The sequence below is a fragment of the Salvelinus alpinus genome, chromosome 22, assembly GCF_045679555.1.
Source record: "Salvelinus alpinus chromosome 22, SLU_Salpinus.1, whole genome shotgun sequence".
Lineage (NCBI taxonomy): Eukaryota > Metazoa > Chordata > Actinopteri > Salmoniformes > Salmonidae > Salvelinus > Salvelinus alpinus.
In genome coordinates this window covers 8,115,206-8,138,254 of record NC_092107.1, presented here as the reverse complement: position 1 = coordinate 8,138,254, position 23,049 = coordinate 8,115,206, and the positions used below count along the sequence as shown (strand labels likewise).

General features: G+C 43.5%; 2 protein-coding genes and 1 pseudogene across 2 annotated transcripts in view; all 3 read right to left on the bottom strand.

Moving 5' to 3' along the window:
• Nucleotides 1-237: 237 nt before the first annotated feature.
• kpna4 (karyopherin alpha 4 (importin alpha 3)) lies at nucleotides 238-13,719 on the bottom strand. Its single transcript, XM_071358865.1, has 17 exons — nucleotides 13,452-13,719; nucleotides 10,802-10,846; nucleotides 10,380-10,469; nucleotides 9,896-9,925; nucleotides 9,752-9,804; nucleotides 9,333-9,428; nucleotides 8,951-9,036; nucleotides 8,678-8,764; nucleotides 8,391-8,560; nucleotides 5,062-5,106; nucleotides 4,752-4,883; nucleotides 3,873-4,001; nucleotides 3,148-3,252; nucleotides 2,966-3,037; nucleotides 2,671-2,833; nucleotides 2,444-2,538; nucleotides 238-2,336 (listed from the first exon to the last, which is right to left on the bottom strand). The coding sequence occupies exons 1-17, from the start codon at nucleotides 13,518-13,520 to the stop codon at nucleotides 2,238-2,240; spliced, it is 1,566 nt and encodes a 521-aa protein (XP_071214966.1). The 5' UTR covers nucleotides 13,521-13,719; the 3' UTR covers nucleotides 238-2,237.
• Nucleotides 13,720-18,252: 4,533 nt separating this feature from the next.
• LOC139548915 (ADP-ribosylation factor-like protein 14) lies at nucleotides 18,253-18,944 on the bottom strand (annotated as a pseudogene).
• A 1,740-nt stretch (nucleotides 18,945-20,684) lies between these two features.
• ppm1lb (protein phosphatase, Mg2+/Mn2+ dependent, 1Lb) overlaps nucleotides 20,685-23,049 on the bottom strand; it is a 45,334-nt gene continuing 42,969 nt past the window's right edge. Inside the window, exon 4 of the mRNA XM_071358864.1 lies at nucleotides 20,685-22,872. Coding sequence (XP_071214965.1) covers nucleotides 22,523-22,872 — 350 coding nt within the window. The 3' untranslated portion in view covers nucleotides 20,685-22,522. The remainder of the gene's footprint in view (nucleotides 22,873-23,049) is intronic.

Genomic DNA, 23,049 nt, shown 5'->3' with positions numbered 1-23,049 from the left:
CAATTTATGGGCAAGTGGCAAAATAATGCAGGCCTTAGGGATGGAGGTGTGAGCATGCGGGTCTGGGTAGATGAGATGTACATGTAGTAAAATATATACACTAATGCTTAACTTCTTTCACCATAGCACTGCATCAAGGATGTTATTTTTGACAAAGATATTGAAATGCTGCAAATGCCAGATCTGATCCTAAACGAAACCTCCAAGGCAACAACACAAAATGACAGACCATACCTGTAGGTTTCACTATTTATTTTCTTGAAGACAACCTAGCCTGTAGATCCAACTCAACAGGATAACCAACTTCTTCCATTCCATTTTTTGTTGAAACCACATCTTTGCTAACAAGGAATGCTGCTGCTGCTAAAAAACAACCTATGTTCAACAGAAGGGGAAGATTGTGCACCTAAATGGAAAAGAGGGGGAAGGAGCAAGGGGTTGGGAGGTACTGCAAACTTAACTTGTTCATGAGTTTTAGATGAAGGAATAAGGCTCAACATGTATCATTGAGAACCTTGTCGAGGCTAGGGGGTCCAATCCCCGATACTTACTTTTCCCCAACTCAGGGGTGCCTCAACATCAGAGGCAGAACAATTATTGCCCCCCCCTAAAAAAAATATTTCTCAAATTCACTAAAATGGCTCAACATGAGTTGATCATGGCTACAACTGAATATAAAACAAAGATTGTGGTTGGATGATGCATATTGTTGGTGTTAGCAGGTATGATTTGAGAGTCTAACCACACCTTTTTAAACGACTTCAGACCTCTCACTCTGCAGTACATGTGCAAAACTGTTCAGATTCATCTTCAAATCAGAAATGTAGGTCAGTAGGGGAGAGGGAGACATGTAACATTTAAAAGAGCACAGTTTACAAAAAAATTAAAATCACTGTGTACACAGCCTAAAGAAACGAAAAAAAGTTTTAATTAACTGTGCTATAGTTTAGTACATGCAAAGGTTATGAATTGATGTTACATAAAAACTGCCATTTTTCATTCCCCCTTATGATAAGTCAAAGCTCAAAGCTATGGCAACAATACTGCAAAGCAGTGATTTTTGTTTCAAGAGAAAGAAAAAACATTAAATCATGCTAGGGGAGTATATAAGTCATTTGGTTGACAATAGTCATGTCAGAATTTCACAGCATCAAACCCATATCTGGTGCAAAGGTATGGTTATTGTGGGAAGGTGGAATATGATCCTTATCACCATAAGCAATGAAAGTAAAAGCAGGGGGGGGGGAAATGTACACTGGATGCAAAAAGAAAAGCCACCCACTGCTCCACCTGCCAAAAGCAAAGTCCAGTGTTAATTAATACTAACTTAACAATCAAAACCCTTATGATGAATTTTTTTTTTTTTTCATTTCCAAAGTTCTTCCTTTCAGGGATTTTTATCTGCCTCTTTAGGAAGGCAGAATTCCTTCTTGTATTTTCCTTCGTTTGCGCTTCTCGGTTTTGTTCCTCTTATGTATTTTTTTCTCTCTGCATGCGTTCACATCCAGTCTTCTTGCACTCTCCAGACACGCACACACGCCACTCGTCCATTCTCTCGCACACGCGCAGCTGGACTCTGGCCCTGCCCACCGCCGCGGGGGGAGGGGGGGAGACGCCCCATCGAGGGCCTCTGGTTGGAGGAGATGAACCTGGCTCCTCAGCACTGAGTCCAGACATTCATACACAATGGGTCCATTCACACACACGTCTGATGGCGTGGCCGATTGGGGGATGGGCGCACAGGTGGCGCCCCCTCCGGTCGGAGGACCGCAGAATTGTCATATGGTTCATCTTATGCTTGCTTTGTTGGTTTTCCTTTTGTGTTTTTGGGATTTGTTGCCTCAATTTCTTGATTTTGATGTATTTGGTTCTCCCCGGGCTGACACCGCATTTGTTGTCATTGTAGTAGTTTTCCGTTTTAGTCGACATCTCCAATAACATGGAAGTTACTTGGCATGTCTCAACGCATTCGATGTAGATGTTTGTTTTTTTGCAACATGTAGCCACTCACTCACTCGCACCCACTCGCCATCTCAAACTTCATTTGGGCTGGTTCCCCCGGAATGCCAAATGAAATCCAAACATTTTCTCAGATAAGATGCAGCCACGGATCCCACGAGCCAAGCACAATGGATCTAATTTCTCTCACACTCTTTCGCTCTCTTTTTCTCCTAATTTGTTTTATGTTGAACAGAGTGCTGCATCGCGAACAAAACTCCAGACTCCCGAGATGCCTTCTAGAACTGGAACCCCTCTGTTGGCACGTTGGTGGAGGAATTGAAGCCGTACGTTCCCCCCTGGATCGCCTCCGGAACCAGGCTGGAGTCTTCATCAATCTGAACATCAGACAATAAGTTAATCTATACCAATAAGACATTCCCCACAATGTAGTATGCAGTACCTTCCCCAACCAAGACATGACCATATTAGTGAACTGACTTACATCATCAGATGAGAAGAACTGATCAATAATTTCATACGCCAGTTTATAGATGTCTTCGTTCTCATGATTCTGGAGCTGCTCCACCTTCTCCAGACCTGAGGGGCAGGAAAGAGATAGATGGTTCAAGTCAAATCTACACAGCCACTGAGATACAAACACTATACTTCAACATAAACTGTAGGTAGGAACAATTATGTTTGAGAAGTAACAGTGGGCTGGGCGCTCACCTCCACACTCCTCGATGAGGTTGGCGATGGTCTCGGCCTCGTCGTCGGCCATCTTGAGGATGTTGCTGAGTCCGTCCAGGACCACCTGCACCACCTGAGCATCCTTCACTGTCAGCAGGTTACAGAATGGAGGGATCACCTGCTGCTGGATCAGGTACGCCACCTACAGGACCGAAGGAGAAGGGTCAGCTTTAGGGTTTACAAAAAACATTTTTACAAAGTGGCAATTCGAGTGTATGGATGGATGTCAGGTGAGGTGTATGTGGTAAAGCAGGTAGGCCTCAGTTGAGCTCACCTGGTCCTTCCTCCCGCTAATTGTCAGGTTGCTGATGGCCCAGGCTGCTTCTTTCTGTGTTCCAAAGTCTCCCTGCAAAAACATTTGTATTAATATTTCACCAACATGAGATTCTCATTACTGCTTCATTTTGTGTGACAGAAAGCACTGATGAATGAAGCCGTGAAAGTGGTGAAACAGACCTTGTCCAGAAGGTGGATGATCATGGGTACCAGGTTGGCATCGATGACGGCCTGCACCTGCTGCTGGTTGCCTGCTGTGATGTTGGACAGGAACCACACTGCCTCCTGCAGGATGGGAGAACAGCAGTACTCGGTCTGATTACTCCTTCAAGTGTTGTGTGATAGAGGCAGGGCTTACAGAGACTGAATAAGCAGTCAGTGTGTGCATGACTGCAGACATGGTGATTAGTTCCCATGTGGAATTCAAAGGAGTGTGGACTGAGCTAGATCAGACTCCAGGGGACTGCTCAGAGCTGAGGCCCCTGGTCGAGACGGGGTCCTGGAGGCGGGGCAGCGGCGGTCGTGAGGCCCTAATCATTGGCTCAGTCACTGAGGGAGGGACCTCTGAGTGACAGGCCTCAGATGCACTCCGATATCAGCAGAGACCCATGGGTCTTCAACGCCCACTATCCTCCACCCAGAAATACTACACACACACACTCACATCTCATACTCTACCCACTATCCCAGAACACCCCAAAATCGACTTAAAACTGCAATTTCCATCAGCTTTTTGATCCAGGTCTTCCATGATGTGAGTACCTAACTAACCTAATCACTGTGATTCATATAGCATTCACACTAGCACCATGTCTCTATCACCACGTCTAGCATGATCAGTCCCACTGACACACCTGCTGTGCTGTGGCATGGTGAAGCAGTGCATGTTTTACAGTGTGTGTTACCTTGTTGATCTTCTCCTTGGGGTGTGTGAGGAGAGAGGGGAAGTGTCCCAGGGCGTCACAGTTGAGCACCACCTGGGTCTGTTCATCTGTTCCAGTCACTATGTTGCCCACTGCCCGCAGAGCAGCCGTCTAGAGAAACACAGTCGAGTTCCACATAGCAGTCAATACAAACAACTCCAAGCATCAATGAACATTCATGCAACTAACTAAAGTAAGCAAACCAACCAATAAATGCAACCACCACCCAAAGAATGACTTGAGTATGAATATCAGCACAGTAAGCACCAGACTGGGGATCAGGGCCAGGAGTAAGACCCATTCAAGTCCTGAGCAGTATCACCTAGGGTCAACTTACCTACTGCACCATAGTAACTGGCTTACACCCCCCCCCCCAAACAGGCCAGACAGGAATCCGTCTCCAGTGAAAACACCGCAGCTCAGGACAAGAGCTCCTTTCCTAACACTTGCCCCCCCCCCCCCCAAACATAACTTTCTTGCCACCACAGTGCACAGGTCTCCAAGTACTTGACCACCCCTAGCCACACACCCGTCAGTGTTTGCAGACCTGAAGGAAACTGATAGGGGTAAGTAATATGATGTAATATATCCTTCTAATGAGCATAGAGAAGCCACCTCCATATTGCTTATACACCAATCTGATTCCATCACATCTGTAAAAACAGCTATGGTAGGGCAAAGGCTCAGTCCTTACAAAAGCAACCATTCCATTTGGTGTGCATCGGTCTTCCTGAGCCCCACTGAGTAGGATGAAGCTGCTCCTAGATGCTGATCTACGGACAGTTGTGTGGTTAATGATGGGATTTGGGGAGGCTAAGCTGATCCTAGATCTGTGGCCCACTAGCACCTGTGTCTCCGTACCTGGACTTTGACCTCCTGGTGGCTAAGCAGGGGCACCAGGTTGGGCACGATGCCCGAGTCGATGACCATCTGAATCTGCTCGTTGCCAGCGTCCGTCAGGTAGGACAGAGCCCACACCGTGTCCACCAGGATCTACAGGGGTCAAAGGTCCCAAAAACAAAATATTCACTCATTCATCAACACATGGATCATATCAATATCTGCTTGTGGCTATTAAATGGAGATTTTTTTTAATCAATATTATCAATGTCAACTTTTACTATTCGGGTTGTCTCTTTCTAGATACCATCATGGAATCAGGAATACTCACATTAACATCCGTGTGGTGGATCAGCACACAGAGAGCTGGAAGAATCTGAGAGAGAGAAAAAAAGGAGGGAGAGAGCAAGATAGTCAATGAGGGAGATGCCAACAAAATGACAGGAATAGGATATTCCCACTATGGATGTGACAACTGGACAATTTTGAAAACAGCCTTTTGGGGGGGGGGGGTTCTGTTAACAATAATATTCATAAAATCCCATATGAATTCACAATGCGGCTGTGCTGCTGCCAGCAACGGTTTTCAGAGCATCCCCTTCAGATGGTTAGCATTGCACATGTACTACCATTACTGTACCTCTTAGAAAGTTGGCCTTCACTTCTCATTTAACTTGTCAAAGTTGGAAGTTTACACACACCGTAGCCAAATACATTTAAACTCAGTTTCCCAATTCCTGACATTTAATCCTAGTAAACATTCCCCATCTTAGGTCAGTTAGGATCACCACTTCATTTTAAGAATGTGAAATGTCAGAATAATAGTAGAGTGATTTATTTCAACTTATTTCTTTCATCACATTCCCAGTGGGTCAGAAGTTTACATACCCTCAATTAGTATTTGGTAGCATTGCCTTTAAATTGTTTCACTTGGGTCAAATGTTGTTTTGAGTAGCCTTCCACAAGCTTCCCACAATAAGTTGGGTGAATTTTGGCCCATTCCTCCTGACAGAGCTGGTATAACCAAGTCAGGTTTGTAGGCCTCCTTGCTCGCACACGCTTTTTCAGTTCTGCCCACAAATATTCTTTAGGATTGAGGTCAGGGCTTTGTGATGGCCACTCCAATACCTTGACTTTGTTGTCCTTAAGCCATTTTGCCACAACTTTGGAAGTATGGTTGGGATCACTGTCTATTTGGAAGACCCATTTGCAACCAAGCTTTGACTTCCTGACTGATGTCTTGAGATGTTGCTTCAATATATCCACATAATTTTACATCCTCATGATGCCATCTATTTTGTGAAGTCCTCCTGCAGCAAAGCACTCCCACAACATGATGCTGCCACCCCCGTGCTTCACAGTTGGGATGGTGTTCTTCGGCTTGCAAGACTCACCCTTTTCCCACCAAACATAACGATGGTCATTATGGACAAACAGTTCTATTTCATCGGACCAGAGCACATTTCTCCAAAAAGTATGATCTTTGTCCCCATGTGCAGTTGCAAACCGTAGTCTGGCTTTTTTATGGCGGTTTTGGAGCAGTGGCTTCTTCCTTGCTGAGCGGCCTTTCAGGTTATGTCGATATAGGACTCGTTTTACTTTGGATATAGATACGTTTGTACCCGTTTCCTCCAGCATCTTCACAAGGTCCTTTGCTGTTGTTCTGGGATTAATTTGCACTTTCGCACCAAAGTATGTTCATCTCTAGGAGACAGAACATGTCTCCTTCCTGAGCGGTATGACGGCTGCATGGTCCAATGGTGTTTATACTTGCTTACTATTGTTTGTACAGATGAACATGGTACCTTCAGGCGTTTGGAAATTGCTCCCAAGGATGAACCATACTTGTGGAGGTCTACAATTTTTGGGCTGATTTCTTTTGATTTTACCATGTCAAGCAAAGAGGCACTGAGTTTGAAGGTAGGTCTTGAAATACATCCACAGGTACACCTTCAATTGACTCAAATTATGTAAATTAGCCTATCAGAAGCTTCTAAAGCCATGACATCATTTTCTGGAATTTTCCAAGCTGCTTAAAGGCACAGTCAACTTAGTGTATGTAAACTTCTGACCCACTGGAATTGTGATACAGTGAATTATAAGTGAAATAAATCTGTCTGTAAACAGTTGTTGGAAAAATAACTTGTGTCATGCACAAAGTAGATGTCCTAACCGACTTGCCAAAACTATAGTTTGTTAACAAGAAATTTGTGGAGTGGTTGAAAAACAAGTTTTAATGACTCCAACCTAAGTGCATGTAAACTTCCGACTTCAACTAACTGCTGTTGCTTGCCTTTCTCTGACATTTTCCCAACTGTTAACGATGACGACGTAGTGGTGGCGAGTCAACTCCAAAATAATTGATTCAACTCCTTGCACGTTGACTCCCATTTCCGAGTGTCAAGATTAGATTCCACTAGGAAATCGACTCCTAAGATTCAGTATTTTTGGAACGGCGGAGACTTATTAGTTGCTGTACTTCCGAGAACACAAACAAGAGCTAGCGAGGGATGGAGAGAAAGGGGAGGGGCACAGTATAGGCAGGTCAGCCACCAGGCAGACAGAGTCAGAACCATGCACTAGACCCATCTATCAGCAAGCTGTATCTCACAATATTTGGGGCTTGCCATGTCTCGCAACTTCAGTAAAGCAGGGCCAATCATCACTGAATAGGTTAGGATATTGAGATGGAACACTTCGCTCTCTGACAGTCACACACAGTATCTGCGTGGGTTCACTTCACGCCATTCACAGGGTGGTAGCTAGGGAACCAAAACAGCGGAGAAGTTGAGCCTTGAGCTAAAATTCACCCACTATGCTGTTTACTTTCTGCATCTACTTCATATCAGAGTCTACCTTCAAATTACACAACTTAAATGTATTAAACTTTTATAGCGTGATCCAGTACATACAGAAATCTCAAACGGATTTAAAGCAACAACAAAACAAGCAATTTAAAAACAACAATTAATCATCATGAGTTGATCGACGGACAAGAGACTGAAGGTTGAGCAAGTTCATGGCTTGAGTGAGGTCAGCGGAGGGAGGAGGTCTGTCGAAGGGGAGAGCCTTTATAGCCCATCATCTAGTTAGGCTATAACACTGAAAATAATATGTTTTGTGATAACTGCACTGCGATTGTTTTCAATTAGGGATTCTTCTTAGCGTTAAGGATCCTAATTTCCCACGCCTTTTTTCTAAGGGGCTTATGGCAGTTTAGAGACATGGTCCAGTATTATTCAGCAGTGGTGCCTCTTCCACAGACATGCCGCTCTGAGCACTAAATCAGCGCTCATTTCCCCAGCTTAGAAGCACACCTGCTGGGTACTGACTAATCCTGCTCTCTCCCTCCATTCATCCCACTGACAACCAGCCAACTACTGATCAATTCCTCCATCTCTCACATGAGGGTAGAGTGACATTGGCAGGAAACAGGAATGTACAGCAGGAGCTAGGAGGACAGACAGATGGATACATATACCCCAGGGACACACACACACTGTACACTACTGTAAATAATGCTCAGATTCAACAACACACTGACAGACAGAGATTCAGAGACAAACTAACAGAGCCAGTAACTCCTGGATAGTGTCCTCAGGTCATTTTGCCAGGACAGATTGACCATAACTCAGGTGGCACACACACTCCCTCTCTTACCTCCTGGATGGTCTCCATGGGTGGCGGTGGGTCCTTGTGGCGGCAGAGGTTGACCATGACCCAGGTGACGTTACGGAGGAAGGTGATGGGGATAGAGGGGCTGATGAAGGACAGCAGGGGCTTCACCACGCCAAGACTGATCACATAGTCCCTGCACTGGGGGCCGTCACCTACGAACAGACGGTTTCACAAACACTCACCGATAATGCCTCGAGACAAACATCAGAGAATCCCTGAGCCATTCCTAAAAATGTGTCCCAGACACATAGTGAAGGATCCAGACTCACCTATGATGTTGCCCAGGGCCCAGACCGCCTGTTCACACACATTCTGGTGAGGAGACTGCAGCAGCCTCAGGAACAGTGGCACAGCATCTGCAGGAGAGGAAGTACTCTCAATATTCAATAGCTAACTCAATCAACAAAGACCATAAATAATCTACTTCTCAGGGTAACATAAACAACAAATCCAAGACTTGGTAGGCATGCCGATCGAAAATCCCACCTAGCCCCCAGAGAGTGCTGACAGTGGTAGCGCCGAGGTTGTGAGCTGGTACTTACTGGACTGGACCACTGCCTGGGTCTGCTCTGAGGTTCCTGAGGCAATGTTGGTCAAAGCCCAGGCAGCTTCAAACTGTAAAGATGGACTGGAGGCAGGAGTAAGATGAGGTAGAAAGAAAAAAGGGTAGAGAGAGGAAGAGAGGGGAGGGATAAAGAAACAAAGAGTGATGAAACAAGAAATGGAAAGGGTTGTTATGGTAATACAAGGGTTATGACAATCCTCACATCTGATTTGGGAAAATCCTGATCTTTCATCATCATCATCTGAAAAGATCTGTTCTCAGGGCAGTGATGCTTAGCTTACATTCACTGCAGCAGTGCTTAGGTCACAACCACTGTTGTGTAAGACAGAATATCTAGAACAAAGTAAAGCCCTGCTTACTTATCATCTCTGTCCAGACAGTGCACCAGGATGGGGAGAATGCCAGACTTGATCAGGTCATCTATGGGAGGGTTACGGTCACTAGACAACAGCTTCCTGCAGGGAGAAAAGGTTATTATTTCACACGATTGCACTTAAGATACTCAAAACACACAGACACAAAATAAAGGAATGTGAAATGTAGACATTGAGCTGTTGCGCAACACCGGTGCTGTTGAGTACAGACACGACATAGCAATACAATCGCACAACGATTACACAAAACCAGTGACAATGACACAGAACTAAGTCAGCATGCTCGCCGGAAACCATGAAACAATTAACTGCACAACATTATAGAGATGGTTTTTGGAACCATGTTTGAGTGTGAATCACCATGGCAACCAGCAGAGCCGGGTGTAGGAGGAGAGAGTTCCTACCTTGCAGCCTGCACGGCACTCAGCTGAACTCCCTGGTTATCACTGGTGGCATTCTGCAACACAACAGCACACAGGGGATCACATAAATGGGAAGGAAATCTGTGCCTAAGACATTTTTCAAACATGGAAGTGAGATGCACTTACTTGTACTATTGCTTCAAGAGAGGTGTTTTGCTGCAAGATAAAAGTAAGTACTTGGTTAGGGAACAATTTTATTTTGCCAATGTCAAACATGGCCAGAGGTATTGTCATGCGTTTGTTCGCACTGTGGCCACACATCAGGGTAATTAGTCAGGCCTTAAGAGGCAGTCCTGACCGGGAAAAATAAGTCAGAATGTATGGAGACACTAACCAGTCCCCGAGGAACGGCAACAGGGATAAAACTTTGTCACAAATCGGTACCAAAAAATGAGAAAAAAACTATACAGTCGATATTCATCCTATTTTGTTAATTTTTTTACTGCAACAGCAAGAGGTCCCCTCCCATTTGATTTGGACTGCATGTGGATATCTTTTAGCTAACACTTCTAGGAACTCAGTCTTACTGTAGATCTCAATCCCCATCAGTCATTACTTCAAGGAAGGACAGAAAGATGCTTTTTCAAAGTATTTGAACAGAGCCACATACCGATCTGAAGTCTCCGTCGGCATCAGAATCCTCACAGATGTCCTCGTGGGGCACGTTTCTCCTCTTCAGAAGGTGCTCGTCCCTTTTGTTCTGCATAGAGCAGGGCAAGACAGCTGTCTTAACATACATGTATCAGCATGGCAACAGGCTCAACTATTAAACAGGAATTTTAAACGGATACTTCGGGATGCTAGCAGATACCCATAGACTTCCAGTCATTGCGCTAACACTAGTTAGCATTGGCTCGTAAAACTACGTTCAGACAGGAGACAGACATAAAAATGGTATCCACAAGTTCATCGGACTCTTGGGAAGTAGGTGCCAAAATCCCGAAGTATCCCTTTAAACTCATATTCGATAACCCGATTGAAATGCATTTGTATCTTGTCTGACAGATTAAAGGAAAGAAAGTGAATGATTACCTTGCGGAGTTCCACCACCACCTCAGTCCTCTGTCTTCTCATCGTCTATAGAGGAGGAAACGCATACATTAGCCTAGTCCAAATATACACAGTGTGCCTGATTGTTTGTTGATACTTCCACAAACCAAGCCCAAAACATAAATCAGATGTTTATCCTCCCAATATGATGAGATGACGGCATCCGGTGTACTAATGCCTAGAGCTGTTCAGAGTCTGATTGTTCATTCATTTCCACCCACAGCCATGGATGGCACAGTGATAGAAGCAGCCTGCCATACCAATGCCTGAAATCACCAGCTCACACTAGGACACTGACACAATTTACATAGACTGACTTACCACAGATCTCAACTGCTCCAGGGCTGGTGTTGGGTATGTTATGGTTCATGTTAATATTGGGTGGTAATACAAGGGACCATTTTCAAGCACCTGATTGACAGACATGACATTTTTGATAAGGCCTCATTAAGTAATTTGCTGTCATAACATACTGGCCATTAGCCATTTGTCATGATAGGATTAAGTTAAATTCTTCCTTCGGTCTAGAAGGGCACTACCCATTTCCTTCTTAGAAAATTCTTATATTCCCCCTCCACAGTGAAATGGGAGACAGTTCAGCACTTCTATCATGTCTTGGTGTGATTTAGCCTAGTTATGCACATTAGTTGTTATTCAAGCAATATGCTTGTTCCCGCTGCAAACAATGCCCATGCCGTTAATTAGCCATATTACTTCATTAAAAAGAGGCAGGCACTTCTTGTTAAACCGGATACAAAGACAACATGACTTCCTGACCATCTAGCTGAAACACCATAACACATAGGCCTAGCTAGTATAGGTGTTCCTCTATCATCCGTTTCCCTTGCCTATAATCATGTTGCTTCCACTAGTTTGAACTGAAAATGTAGCTAAGTTGAAGAAGCCTTGGGTGTTGGTGTGGTGCCCTCCTCCCCCAAACTTTTACAGATGTGGTGCAAACTAGCTTTGGGACACATCAGGAGTCAGTATTGGTTGGACTCCCAGAGTGTAAAATAACCCTACCACAATATAGCCTGCTTCACAAAAAAAAAATCATTCCCTGTCAACAAATGCATGTGTATAATCTCTAGGAACTCTACATACCAGATGTAAAAGTGAAATGTGTCCCTGCTATCAAATAAACGTCTGAATCCAACTTTTGTCTGAACAGCACCATATTACTGTTTAGTGAGACAGTGGGCTGCCATTAGACCACACACACGAGACTTCCTACCACAGTACACAGCATGAATATTGTGCAGTTCGGTCAAAAGTTAGATTAAGATTTTTATTTGATAGCGAGGGTAACATATCACAATATCTGATAAATAGAGTTCCTAGAGATTATACATATGCATTTGTTGACAGGAAACTGATTTTCTGTCGCCACCCAGCAGAACGATTTACAACTAAGGGAGTACAACCAATACACTGACTCCCGATGTTATGTTCCAAAACTTGGGAAAACACTGGTTAGTATAATGTAAAGCTAATGTTAAACTCTACACTTGTTGCCTATCCATCCATCTACCTCACAATGGTTATAACTTACGTTATGGGTCTGCCAAGGACTGTAAAGGGGCCCTGACCAGCTAAATTCCGCCGTTGTTTTGATGAGCTACGCTAGCAGGTTAGGTACTAACCTAGCTACCGTCAACGGGTACTGGCTAACTAGATATAGTGTAACGACCCTGGGTTTATAAACGCGGATTTCGACTCTGCCGCTTAAGCATGCATTTGTGGCACAGTCGATAGCGCGCTGGACTTCGGCTAGAAGGTTGAGGGTTCGAGACTTGCTCCATTACAATAGTTAAAGATTTGTAGTTAAGGACGCTGCTAACGAGTACGGGTAAACATTTCCCATTACATTTGACACTTTGAACTTTATGTTATGACAAACTCAGTATTGTGGCTAACTTAGCTGACCAGCTAACGTTAGCTAGTATAGTTGAGGTTCTTACTGCGTAATTTTTTGAGGTCATTAGTTATCTAGCCAAGTTGGCCAACGGTACCCACTAGTTTCAACATTTTACTGGCTACTTTGATATAACTAACGATGTATACCATCTGATAATTGCGTATAAATTAGTTAACTAGCAAAGTACAACGTTAGTCGGGGAGGGGTGGTACTATAGCTGGCTAGCTAACGTTAACTAATCCAACCCACTGAGATGGCTGACTAGCGCCGTTGTTTGAAAGGGATACGAATCTCGTTTAATCAAATTATCCCCCGAAAAGATGTGGTTAGGTATGTCAATTCCAAACCTCAACACCAAACTGGGTGGGCTCTCTGACACAGGTACCTAACTACATTTCAGATGACAGTCAAATAGCAAATCTAGCTATCACGGCCTGTAACGTTAGTTAGCTAGCTTAGATGAAACTGGAAGTCATTGATAGTTCGGTTAGCATGGGACGTTTCACGTGTTAATGGTTACTTTTATTCAGGTTCAGAAAGTCGGATGGATTGATAGAAATTACTTGATCCATTTGACGATCAGATAAGGCCTGGTTTGGGCTGGGTGCAAAGTTCCAGATCCTGAAAATTACAAACGACGTCACACAGCGCAGCCCCAAGCCACAAAATAGCGCATACGAAAAAGGACCCCTCGACGGAATCAGAATACTTTACCTCCAAATCGCGACCCTTGTTCTTGAAATTCTTCAGCCGCTGGTTGTCTAGTTTCTCGTTGTCAGCCATATTAGCAATTTTAGCTATGTTTTAACACCGTTAGAAATTAATTAGCTAGCAGCTACTCCTTTCAAGTTCTTTTTTTCTCAGGCCTTTCAGTTACCGGACTATTTTTTGCTGGTCTGTCCGCGGTGCATACTGGGAATGCCGGTGGTAGAGGCACAGCCTCGCTCTGGCGTAGAAGGGTGGGGAATTCCCCTTATTGCTCACTCATTGGTCTTGCGAAATAGGTTATTATTCTATTAAACCCTCACTAGGTTGCGCTGTGGTAGTTCAGACCACCACACTGTATCTCCGATTATTATCATCAATAAATTCTACAAATAGTGGGCATGAAAGTTATTCTATAGTCTCATGATTGATTAACGTTATGATCTGTCAATGAGTCCATTCTGGTCAAGCGTTAGACCTAAATAGTTGCTAGTTCTATACTGATATATAGACTTCTTCCATATCGGTGCCCATCAGTAATACATATCAAGTTATGTTTTAATGCCTTTTGGACCCTGAAACTTTCAATAGTAATCACTATGGTAACAATCATAAATGTCGCTAGGCACCAACTGCCAATGTCAAATGTCAAAAGTGTTATTTAACTTCACAATCTTTTATAATTACAATATTACACACAAGGACAACATACGATATACTAAATTACACTGCATATCTATATCAATTGATACATTAACGTTAACAATGTGAATGGACATTCAGAATAGGCTACAAGCACATAGCTTGTAACATTACAACAGTAAGTTAACGTTAGTCGTTAACGTTAGCTATGACTGTTATAATTAGCGAAAGTAAGATATATATACCATCAAATATGTTGTTTTCAACATAAAACAACTATGTTGTGCATTATAGTGAGCTTCATAGTGTATAGACCAACATACCTGCAGGTCCATTTGCTGAACACTTAATTAATATTTCCAGGGCAATACCAAGTTGTCTAAATTGCAAAGTTCTCCAGTTTTATCAAAATAATGTTGTGTCCCAGAGAAAAACACTTATGTTGATTCTAGAATGTTGAACATGGAACTAAAACTAAATTGGATGTTACAGAGCCAATTCCAATTGAACTGTATGGGACATACCATTATGGAAGCACTGTTTTGGGACATATTTATCATTCTAATCCACAGATACCACACACTATTTTGAGATCTCTCAATCAGCATGATCTCTCAATCAGTGTATTTGGTATAGGCCTACTACTACTTTTACTAAACTTGTAATTTCTAAACCACAGTGACTGAAATGACACTTAATAACAAAGAGTTAAAGTTAGTTTCAGAGTGGGTGGCAAGAAATAAGTTAGCCCTAAATATTTCTAAAACTTAAAGCATTTTATTTGGGACAAAACATTCACTAAACCCTAAACCTCAACTAAATCTTGTAATAAATCATGTGGAAATTGAGCAAATTGAGATGACTAAACTGCTTGGAGTAACCCTGGATTGTAAACTGTCATGGTCAAAACATATTGATACAATAGTAGCTAAGATGGGGAGAAGTATGTCCATAATAAAGCACTGCTCTGCCTTCTTAACAACACTATCAACAAGGCAGGTCCTACAGGCCCTAGTTTTGTCACACCTTGACTACTGTTCAGTCGTGTGGTCAGGTGCCACAAAAAAAGGACTTAGGAAAATTGCAATTGGCTCAGAACAGGGCAGCACGGCTGGCCCTTGGATATACACAGAGAGCTAATGTTAATAATATGCATGTCAGTCTCTCCTGGCTCAAAGTGGAGGAGAGATTGACTTCATCACTTGTATTTATGAGAGGTATTGACATGTTGAATGCACCGAGCTATCTGTCTAAACTACTGGCACACAGCTCGGACACCCATTCATACCCCACAAGACATGCCACAAGAGGTCTCTTCACAGTCCCCAAGTCCAGAACAGACTATGGGAGGCGCACATTACTACATAGAGCCATGACTACATGGAACTCTATTCCACATCAAGTAACTGATGCAAGCAGTAAAATTAGATTTAAAAAAACACCTTATGGAACAGCGGGTACTGTGAAGCAACATAAACTTAGGCACAGACACATGCATACACACACACGATAACATACGCACTATACACACACATACACATGGATTTAGTACTGTAGATATGTGGTATCGGTGGAGTAGGGGCCTGAGGGCACACAGTGTGTTGTGAAATCTGTGAATGTATTGTAATGTTTTTAAAATGGTATAAACTGCATTAATTTAGCTGGACCTCAGGAAGAGTAGCTGCTGCCGTATACTTAAAAAATGACAAGGAAATGCAGAAATTCACACTTTTGAACAATCAGCAAACGTGCAAAATACTAGCTTTCAGCGTGAGATACGTTGTGATCTCAAGTTTGTTCTGGAGAATCTTATTCCCATATTCAAGTATGAGTGTGTCAGAATGAACCAACACTGGGCATTCTGAATCTTAACCTACTCTGCTCAACATAATCCTGAAGAAGAATATTCAATCAATCCTTATCCCAGTCTGCTGTTCCCACATGCTTCAAGAGGGCCACCATTGTTCCTGTTCCCAAGAAAGCTAAAGTAACTGAGCTAAACGACTACCGCCCCGTAGCACTCACTTCCGTCATCATGAAGTGCTTTGAGAGACTAGTCAAGGACCATATCACCTCCACCCTACCGGACACCCTAGACCCACTCCAATTTGCTTACCGACCCAATAGGTCCACAGACGACGCAATCGCAACCACACTGCACACTGCCCTAACCCATCTGGACAAGAGGAATACCTATGTGAGAATGCTGTTCATCGATTACAGCTCAGCATTTAACACCATAGTACCCTCCAAACTCGTCATCAAGCTCGAGACCCTGGGTCTCGACCCCGCCCTGTGCAACTGGGTCCTGGACTTCCTGACGGGCCGCCCCCAGGTGGTGAGGGTAGGTAACAACATCTCCACCCCGCTGATCCTCAACACTGGGGCCCCACAAGGGTGCGTTCTGAGCCCTCTCCTGTACTCCCTGTTCACCCACGACTGCGTGGCCATGCACGCCTCCAACTCAATCATCAAGTTTGCGGATGACACTACAGTGGTAGGCTTGATTACCAACAACGACGAGACGGCCTACAGGGAGGAGGTGAGGGCCCTCGGAGTGTGGTGTCAGGAAAATAACCTCACACTCAACGTCAACAAAACAAAGGAGATGATTGTGGACTTCAGGAAACAGCAGAGGGAGCACCCCCCTATCCACATCGACGGGTCAGTAGTGGAGAAGGTGGAAAGTTTTAAGTTCCTCGGTGTACACATCACGGACAAACTGAATTGGTCCACCCACACAGACAGCGTTGTGAAGAAGGCGCAGCAGCGCCTCTTCAACCTCAGGAGGCTGAAGAAATTCGGCTTGTCACCAAAAGCACTCACAAACTTCTACAGATGCACAATCGAGAGCATCCTGTCGGGCTGTATCACCGCCTGGTACGGCAACTGCTCCGCCCACAACCGTAAGGCTCTCCAGAGGGTAGTGAGGTCTGCAGAACGCATCACCGGGGGCAAACTACCTGCCCTCCAGGACACCTACACCACCCGATGTCACAGGAAGGCCATAAAGATCATCAAGGACAACAACCACCCAAGCCACTGCCTGTTCACCCCGCTATCATCCAGAAGGTGAGGTCAGTACAGGTGCATCAAAGCAGGGACCGAGAGACTGAAAAACAGCTTCTATCTCAAGGCCATCAGACTGTTAAACAGCCACCACTAACATTTAGCGGCCGCTGCCAACATACTGACTCAACTCCAGCCACTTTAAAAATGGGAATTGATGGAAATTATGTAAAAATGTACCACTAGCCACTTTAAACAATGCCACTTAATATAATGTTTACATACCCTACATTACCCATCTCATATGTATATGTATATACTGTACTCTATATCATCTACTGCATCTTGCCATCTTTATGTAATACATGTACCACTAGCCACTTTAAACTATGCCACTTTATGTTTACATACCCTACAGTACTCATCTCATATGTATATACCGTACTCTATACCATCTACTGCATCTTGCCTATGCCGTTCTGTACCATCACTCATTCATATATCTTTATGTACATATTCTTTATCCCTTTACACTTGTGTGTATAAGGTAGTAGTTGTGGAATTGTTAGGTTAGATTACTTGTTGTTATTACTGCATTGTCGGAACTAGAAGCACAAGCATTTCGCTACACTCGCATTAACATCTGCTAACCATGTGTATGTGACTAATAAAAAATTTGATTTGAATACAAAATAATCCAAGGGAGATTATTACACCCATCCACAGGGTTTTATAGTCACTGGTTTTAGCTGCAGCCCAGTCCTTTTGTCTTGGTCATCATCGTTATGGCTTTGGGTTTCAGTTGTTTTATTGTGTTCTTTATATCCTCCCGAGTCGCAGCGGTCTAAGGCACTGCATCTTAGTGCTAGAGGCAGCACTACAGACCCTGGTTCGATTCCAGGTTGTATCACAACCGGCCGTGATTGGGAGTCCCATAGAGTGGCGCACAATTGGCCCAGTGTCGTCCGGGTTAGGGTTTGCCCCGGGGTAGGCTGTCATTGTAAATAAGAATTTGTTCTTAACTGACTTGCCTAATTAAATAAAGGCTAAATAAATAAAAAATATATTTATATCTGCCTCAGTCTGCTTTAGCGAATTCTTCAACAGATAGGCAACCCTTCTGAAGCCTTCCAGGCCCAAGCCAGTCCTCCCAGAGCACGGCTGGACAAACCAGTCCCTGTGCCCACACCCTCCTCAGGTCCAACCTGTGGGTGATCTCCTGTGGGCTTGCTGAGGTCCTGCTCAATGGTCAGCACCACCAGAGGAACGCTCTTTAGACTCCCGCTCCTCAGCACCTGTTGGGTGAAAAGATCAGTATACACATTATTATACCCAATAACAACATGGCCCAAAATGACAAGAAAGAGAACTGGATATGACCTGTAATTTATTTACATTCATGCATCAGGATTTGGCTGAATTGTATAAAAAAGTTTTACTATGAATAAAAAATGATTACCTGATAGAGCTCTTTGCCTCCTCCAGACGCCTGCGGTCCCAGCTGTCCACCACAAACACCAGGACCTCCGTGTCCAAGCAGTGGTGCTTCCAGTGGGGCCTCATCCTCTGCTGGCCTACCACGTCCCACATGGTCAACCCCAGACCCTTTGCCTCCGTCTCCAGCATCTCTACTCGCTGTACTTGAGCGTGTAGAGCAGGGTGGACTTCCCCGAGCCGTCCAGGCCCAGCATCACAATCTGAGCCTGCTGAGCATGCTTAGACCCATGCAGTCCCATGCTCAACCCAAACACAGGTCCTGTTGTCTGGAGAAGAAGGCTGGCTTGTGTTATTGTTGCTGCCTCAGCTCTGTGCAGCAATGCCCTTCCCCGCCTGCAGTTACTTTGTGCTCTGCTCTGTAAGCTCTGGTTGTTTCTGAGCTCTGGCGGTGATGAATCCCCTCTTATAAAGGCAAGGTGCAAATCTGAATGGCTTATGTACACCGAGGGTTGCAGCAAGACCCCCCCCGTTTTAGTAAGATGCCCAAGTCATTACGCAGCTTTCAGCTGGTGATGGTTCAGGTTAGAGCCTCTGTGTCTTCTATTACTATTGCACCGCTGAGAGTCACCTGCTTCAGACCATCACACTCAGCAGGAAGTCCTTTTTAGGGCGTAGGGGGGTCTGTGTTCCTTCCTGAGTGACCTTCTCCTGGCATCAGAGTGACAGTTTTAGACCAGTAGGTCATGGGTACTCATCTGGCCTGTATGGTTAATGGGTTACATCATACAGTTACAGTATCTTTGAAGCCACAACATGCCAGACCAGCACTCCGTCACAACAAAACCATTTAGCAAAGTTGGCTGAGGGTGCAGCATAGCATGAGATAACTTTCATAGTCCCCCATATAAATAGGCTGGTCTATTGTTCAAACATAAATGTCATGATTAGGATCACCAGTAAAAATCATATAATAAATCATATATATTGTATATCATAGGCTAAGGCTACACCCATTTATCTACACTGAACAAAAATATGAACAACATGTAAAGTGTTGATCTCATGTTTCATGAGCTGAAATAAAAGTTCCAAGAAATGTTTAATATGCGCAACTAACTTATTTCTCTCAAATGTTGGCACAAATGTGTTTACATCCCTGTTAGTGAGCATTTTATCCTTTGTCAAGATAATCCATCCACCTGACAAGTGTGGCATATCAAGAAGCTGATTAAATGGCATGATTATTACACAGGTGCACCTTGTGCTGGGAACAATAAAAGTGTTAAATGTGCAGTTTTGTCATAGATGAGGGAGTGTGCAATTTGCATGCTGACTGCAGGAATGTCTACCAGAACTGTTGCCAGATAATTGAATGTTCATGTCTCTACCATAAGCCACCTCACAGTACATCCAACCGGCCTCACAACCGCAGACCACGTGTAACCACCCCAGCTCAGGACTTCCAGATCCGGCTTCTTCACCTGCGGGATCGTCAGAGGGGGAGGAGGATGAGGAGGAATATTTCTGTCTGTAATAAAGCCCTTTAGTGGAGAAAAACTCATTCTGATTGGCTGGACCTGGCTCCCCAGTGGGTGGGCCTATGCCCTCCCATGGCTGCACTCCTGCCAAGTCATAGAATATCCAGATTAGAGCCTAATGAATTTAAATTGACTGATTTCCTTATATAAATTTAGCAAAATCTTGGAAATTGTTGTATGTTGCATTTATATTATTGTTCATTATAGATAGTGCAGTTTAAAATGCTGAAAACAGGGCACATGAATTGTCAGATCAAAAAACAATCACACAATGTATTCCAACAGTTTAGATTTATAAAACAAATTACAAATGTATAAAATACATGAAGCCCATTATAAATAATTTAAAGTACACCTTAATGTAAAGTGTTACCTGGATTTACCCAGTCAACATCTACCACCATGTATCCCATTTACCGTACAAAATCAAATCAAAAATACCATACAAAACAAGTGCTAGTGACAAACCAACAGGTGGCATGATCAGGTTTCTTTAGGCCACTCACCAGCACTATTAAGCATGGTCATTGAAATACTGTATTTGCAGATCTCAAAATCAATCAAATAATTTCACAACATCAGTTTTTTCTCCCATGAATGAAGACAAAAGACAATGTTATGATCATTAATCCTTTTATTATTAACATCCATTTGATTTTCTTAAAATTCACAGATCTTTTTTACAGTTTCTTAAATTCAACAAAAACTAATACAAAGTCCACAAACATTCTGTAACATACATTATTTTGGAAGAATGTACAACTGAAAAAGCACATAAAAACATACTAATCAAGTACATACTGCTTTTGTTAATCTACCAAAGAGTTGGTGCATTGCTTTCTTCATTGCAGATGTGGAGGGGGAGGATAACATGGGAACAGCATGTACATTCATGTTACACTTCCTTGTCTCATGGAGACATCTGTGATGGTATTATATACGTGACATATGATATATACATGCGATGTGAATGGCATGTCAAACGTTACATTAGAAACCAAGGAGTTTGTTTTGGCAACAAATGAGGAAATGTATATTTAAAAAAATAAGGCAACAAGTACATATTTCATTCAAAGGCTTCATATTATGTTTTGAGTCCGTCAGTTGACAGAAATAAACTTAAAAAGTTAACTGTACAATATGACAGGCAGTGACATGGATGGTCTTTTTACTGTGTACTCTCCCACCCCAGAGAACCCTGATGTAGAGGGAGCATGAGACCATAGAACTAAACCCAACTTCAGAAAGACAATCGGCTGCCAATGATAAGAATAAAAGACGTGTAGACTATTCAAACAGTACAATGCCATTGCGCCTGTGAAAATGTATTTGTATACTTAATTCAAAAAGACTGACATAACAATAACAGCATGGCGCAAACATTTGTGCAACTAGTGTCAAAGTGCCACTCATTCCTAGATCAGGGTTAACTGGGGATTAGCGTTATAGAAATGCATTCTGGGCAGAGGGTTATACACAGAATGTTGTTGACAGACAGGCATAGATGACATCATTAGTAGTTTGCATGAATGAGGAAAGGAATATTATATTTAGTACCAATACATTTCAGAACTTCAAAATACAGTTGCAATTTTCAGTGCAGTCAATTGGGGGGGGGGGGGTACTCAACTGCAGGTCAAAAATCAACATGGAGATCGGGAGCTGACTGGTTTTAAGGTCTATGGAGCCGACAGACAAGATGGAATGTTCAGAATAGAATGACAGAACAATGTTAGAAATCAAGGGGGGACAGTGAAGCATCAAACTGAATGTGATTTCTATAAGACTCATTTGATATGATGCACTCACGCAAGCAACAGTCCATTGATTAGGACTGCAGAGCATGTACGTATCTCCTAATGCCATTTAAATCCAATCAGTCACATTGTGTCCGTCCCCCCCCAAAATAGGCCATGCCAGACAAAACAGAAGAGAACACAGTTAAGTTTGTCTAGTATCATCTCTCTTTAAAACATACCAACTATTTAGCCCCTCCGGCTAACCAAACAGGTGCCCAGTTACAGGTGCTCTGATGTATGTAAGCACCAATCAGATGAGACATCTGCTGATAAAGGTTCTCTCAGAGATGTACAAATCACTGCCTCGACTTCAAATGATGTCAATATCTCGGTGTACCTCTTATGCAAAACAGTGACTCAGTGTAGGGCCTGGAGGATATGACTGCTTAAAAAAAACTAAAAACATAAATGACACGTTATGGAGATTGAAGAAAAAAAACATAACAAGTGACTGTTGGAGAGAATGAGTGAATTTGTAAGTGTACGTTTTAGTGTTTGCATCATGGTGGTGAACGGCTAATTTCTGTAAATATCTTCGATACAAACAGTTCTCGCTCCAAAAACTGGGGGCTTGTTTTGTCTTTTCTCTTAAACCTATGCATATACATACAGTACATATATAATATAGATCTCTTGTTTGGATGCATCAGTAGGTTTACTGCTCTGTGGCCTTGCCACCGGCACCTTTAAACTTGACCACCATGACGGTTATGTTGTCTGGGCAACCGCGGTAGAAAGACTGCAGGACGATGCTCTTGGCGCCAAAGTGGGGTTCGTCGAGGCGCTCTTTGATGAAGCGTATAGCCTCCTCGTTGCTGAACGCATCCCACAGCCCGTCTGATGCCAGGATCATAAACTCTGGCTGCAGCTTATCTAGGTCAAAGGTCATGATGTCAGGGTCAGGGATGACCACATTCAGGTTCTTCAGAGGGTAGTCGCCCAGCGAGCGAGACATGGCCAGGATGCCCTGAACACGCCACGAACCGTTGAAACTGATGAAGCCACCTGGAGGAGGGATGACCGAGAGGAGAAACCGATGGCTTTTAGTTACAGCAGACGGGATGAAGAGATAAAATACATTGTGTTCCTAAGCCCATGAGCAGATCCATGAATCTTTATCAACAACAGTATCAAGCCTTTCAAGTGAAGGGTGAAAAAATCAATCTATGTATCAGCGCACCA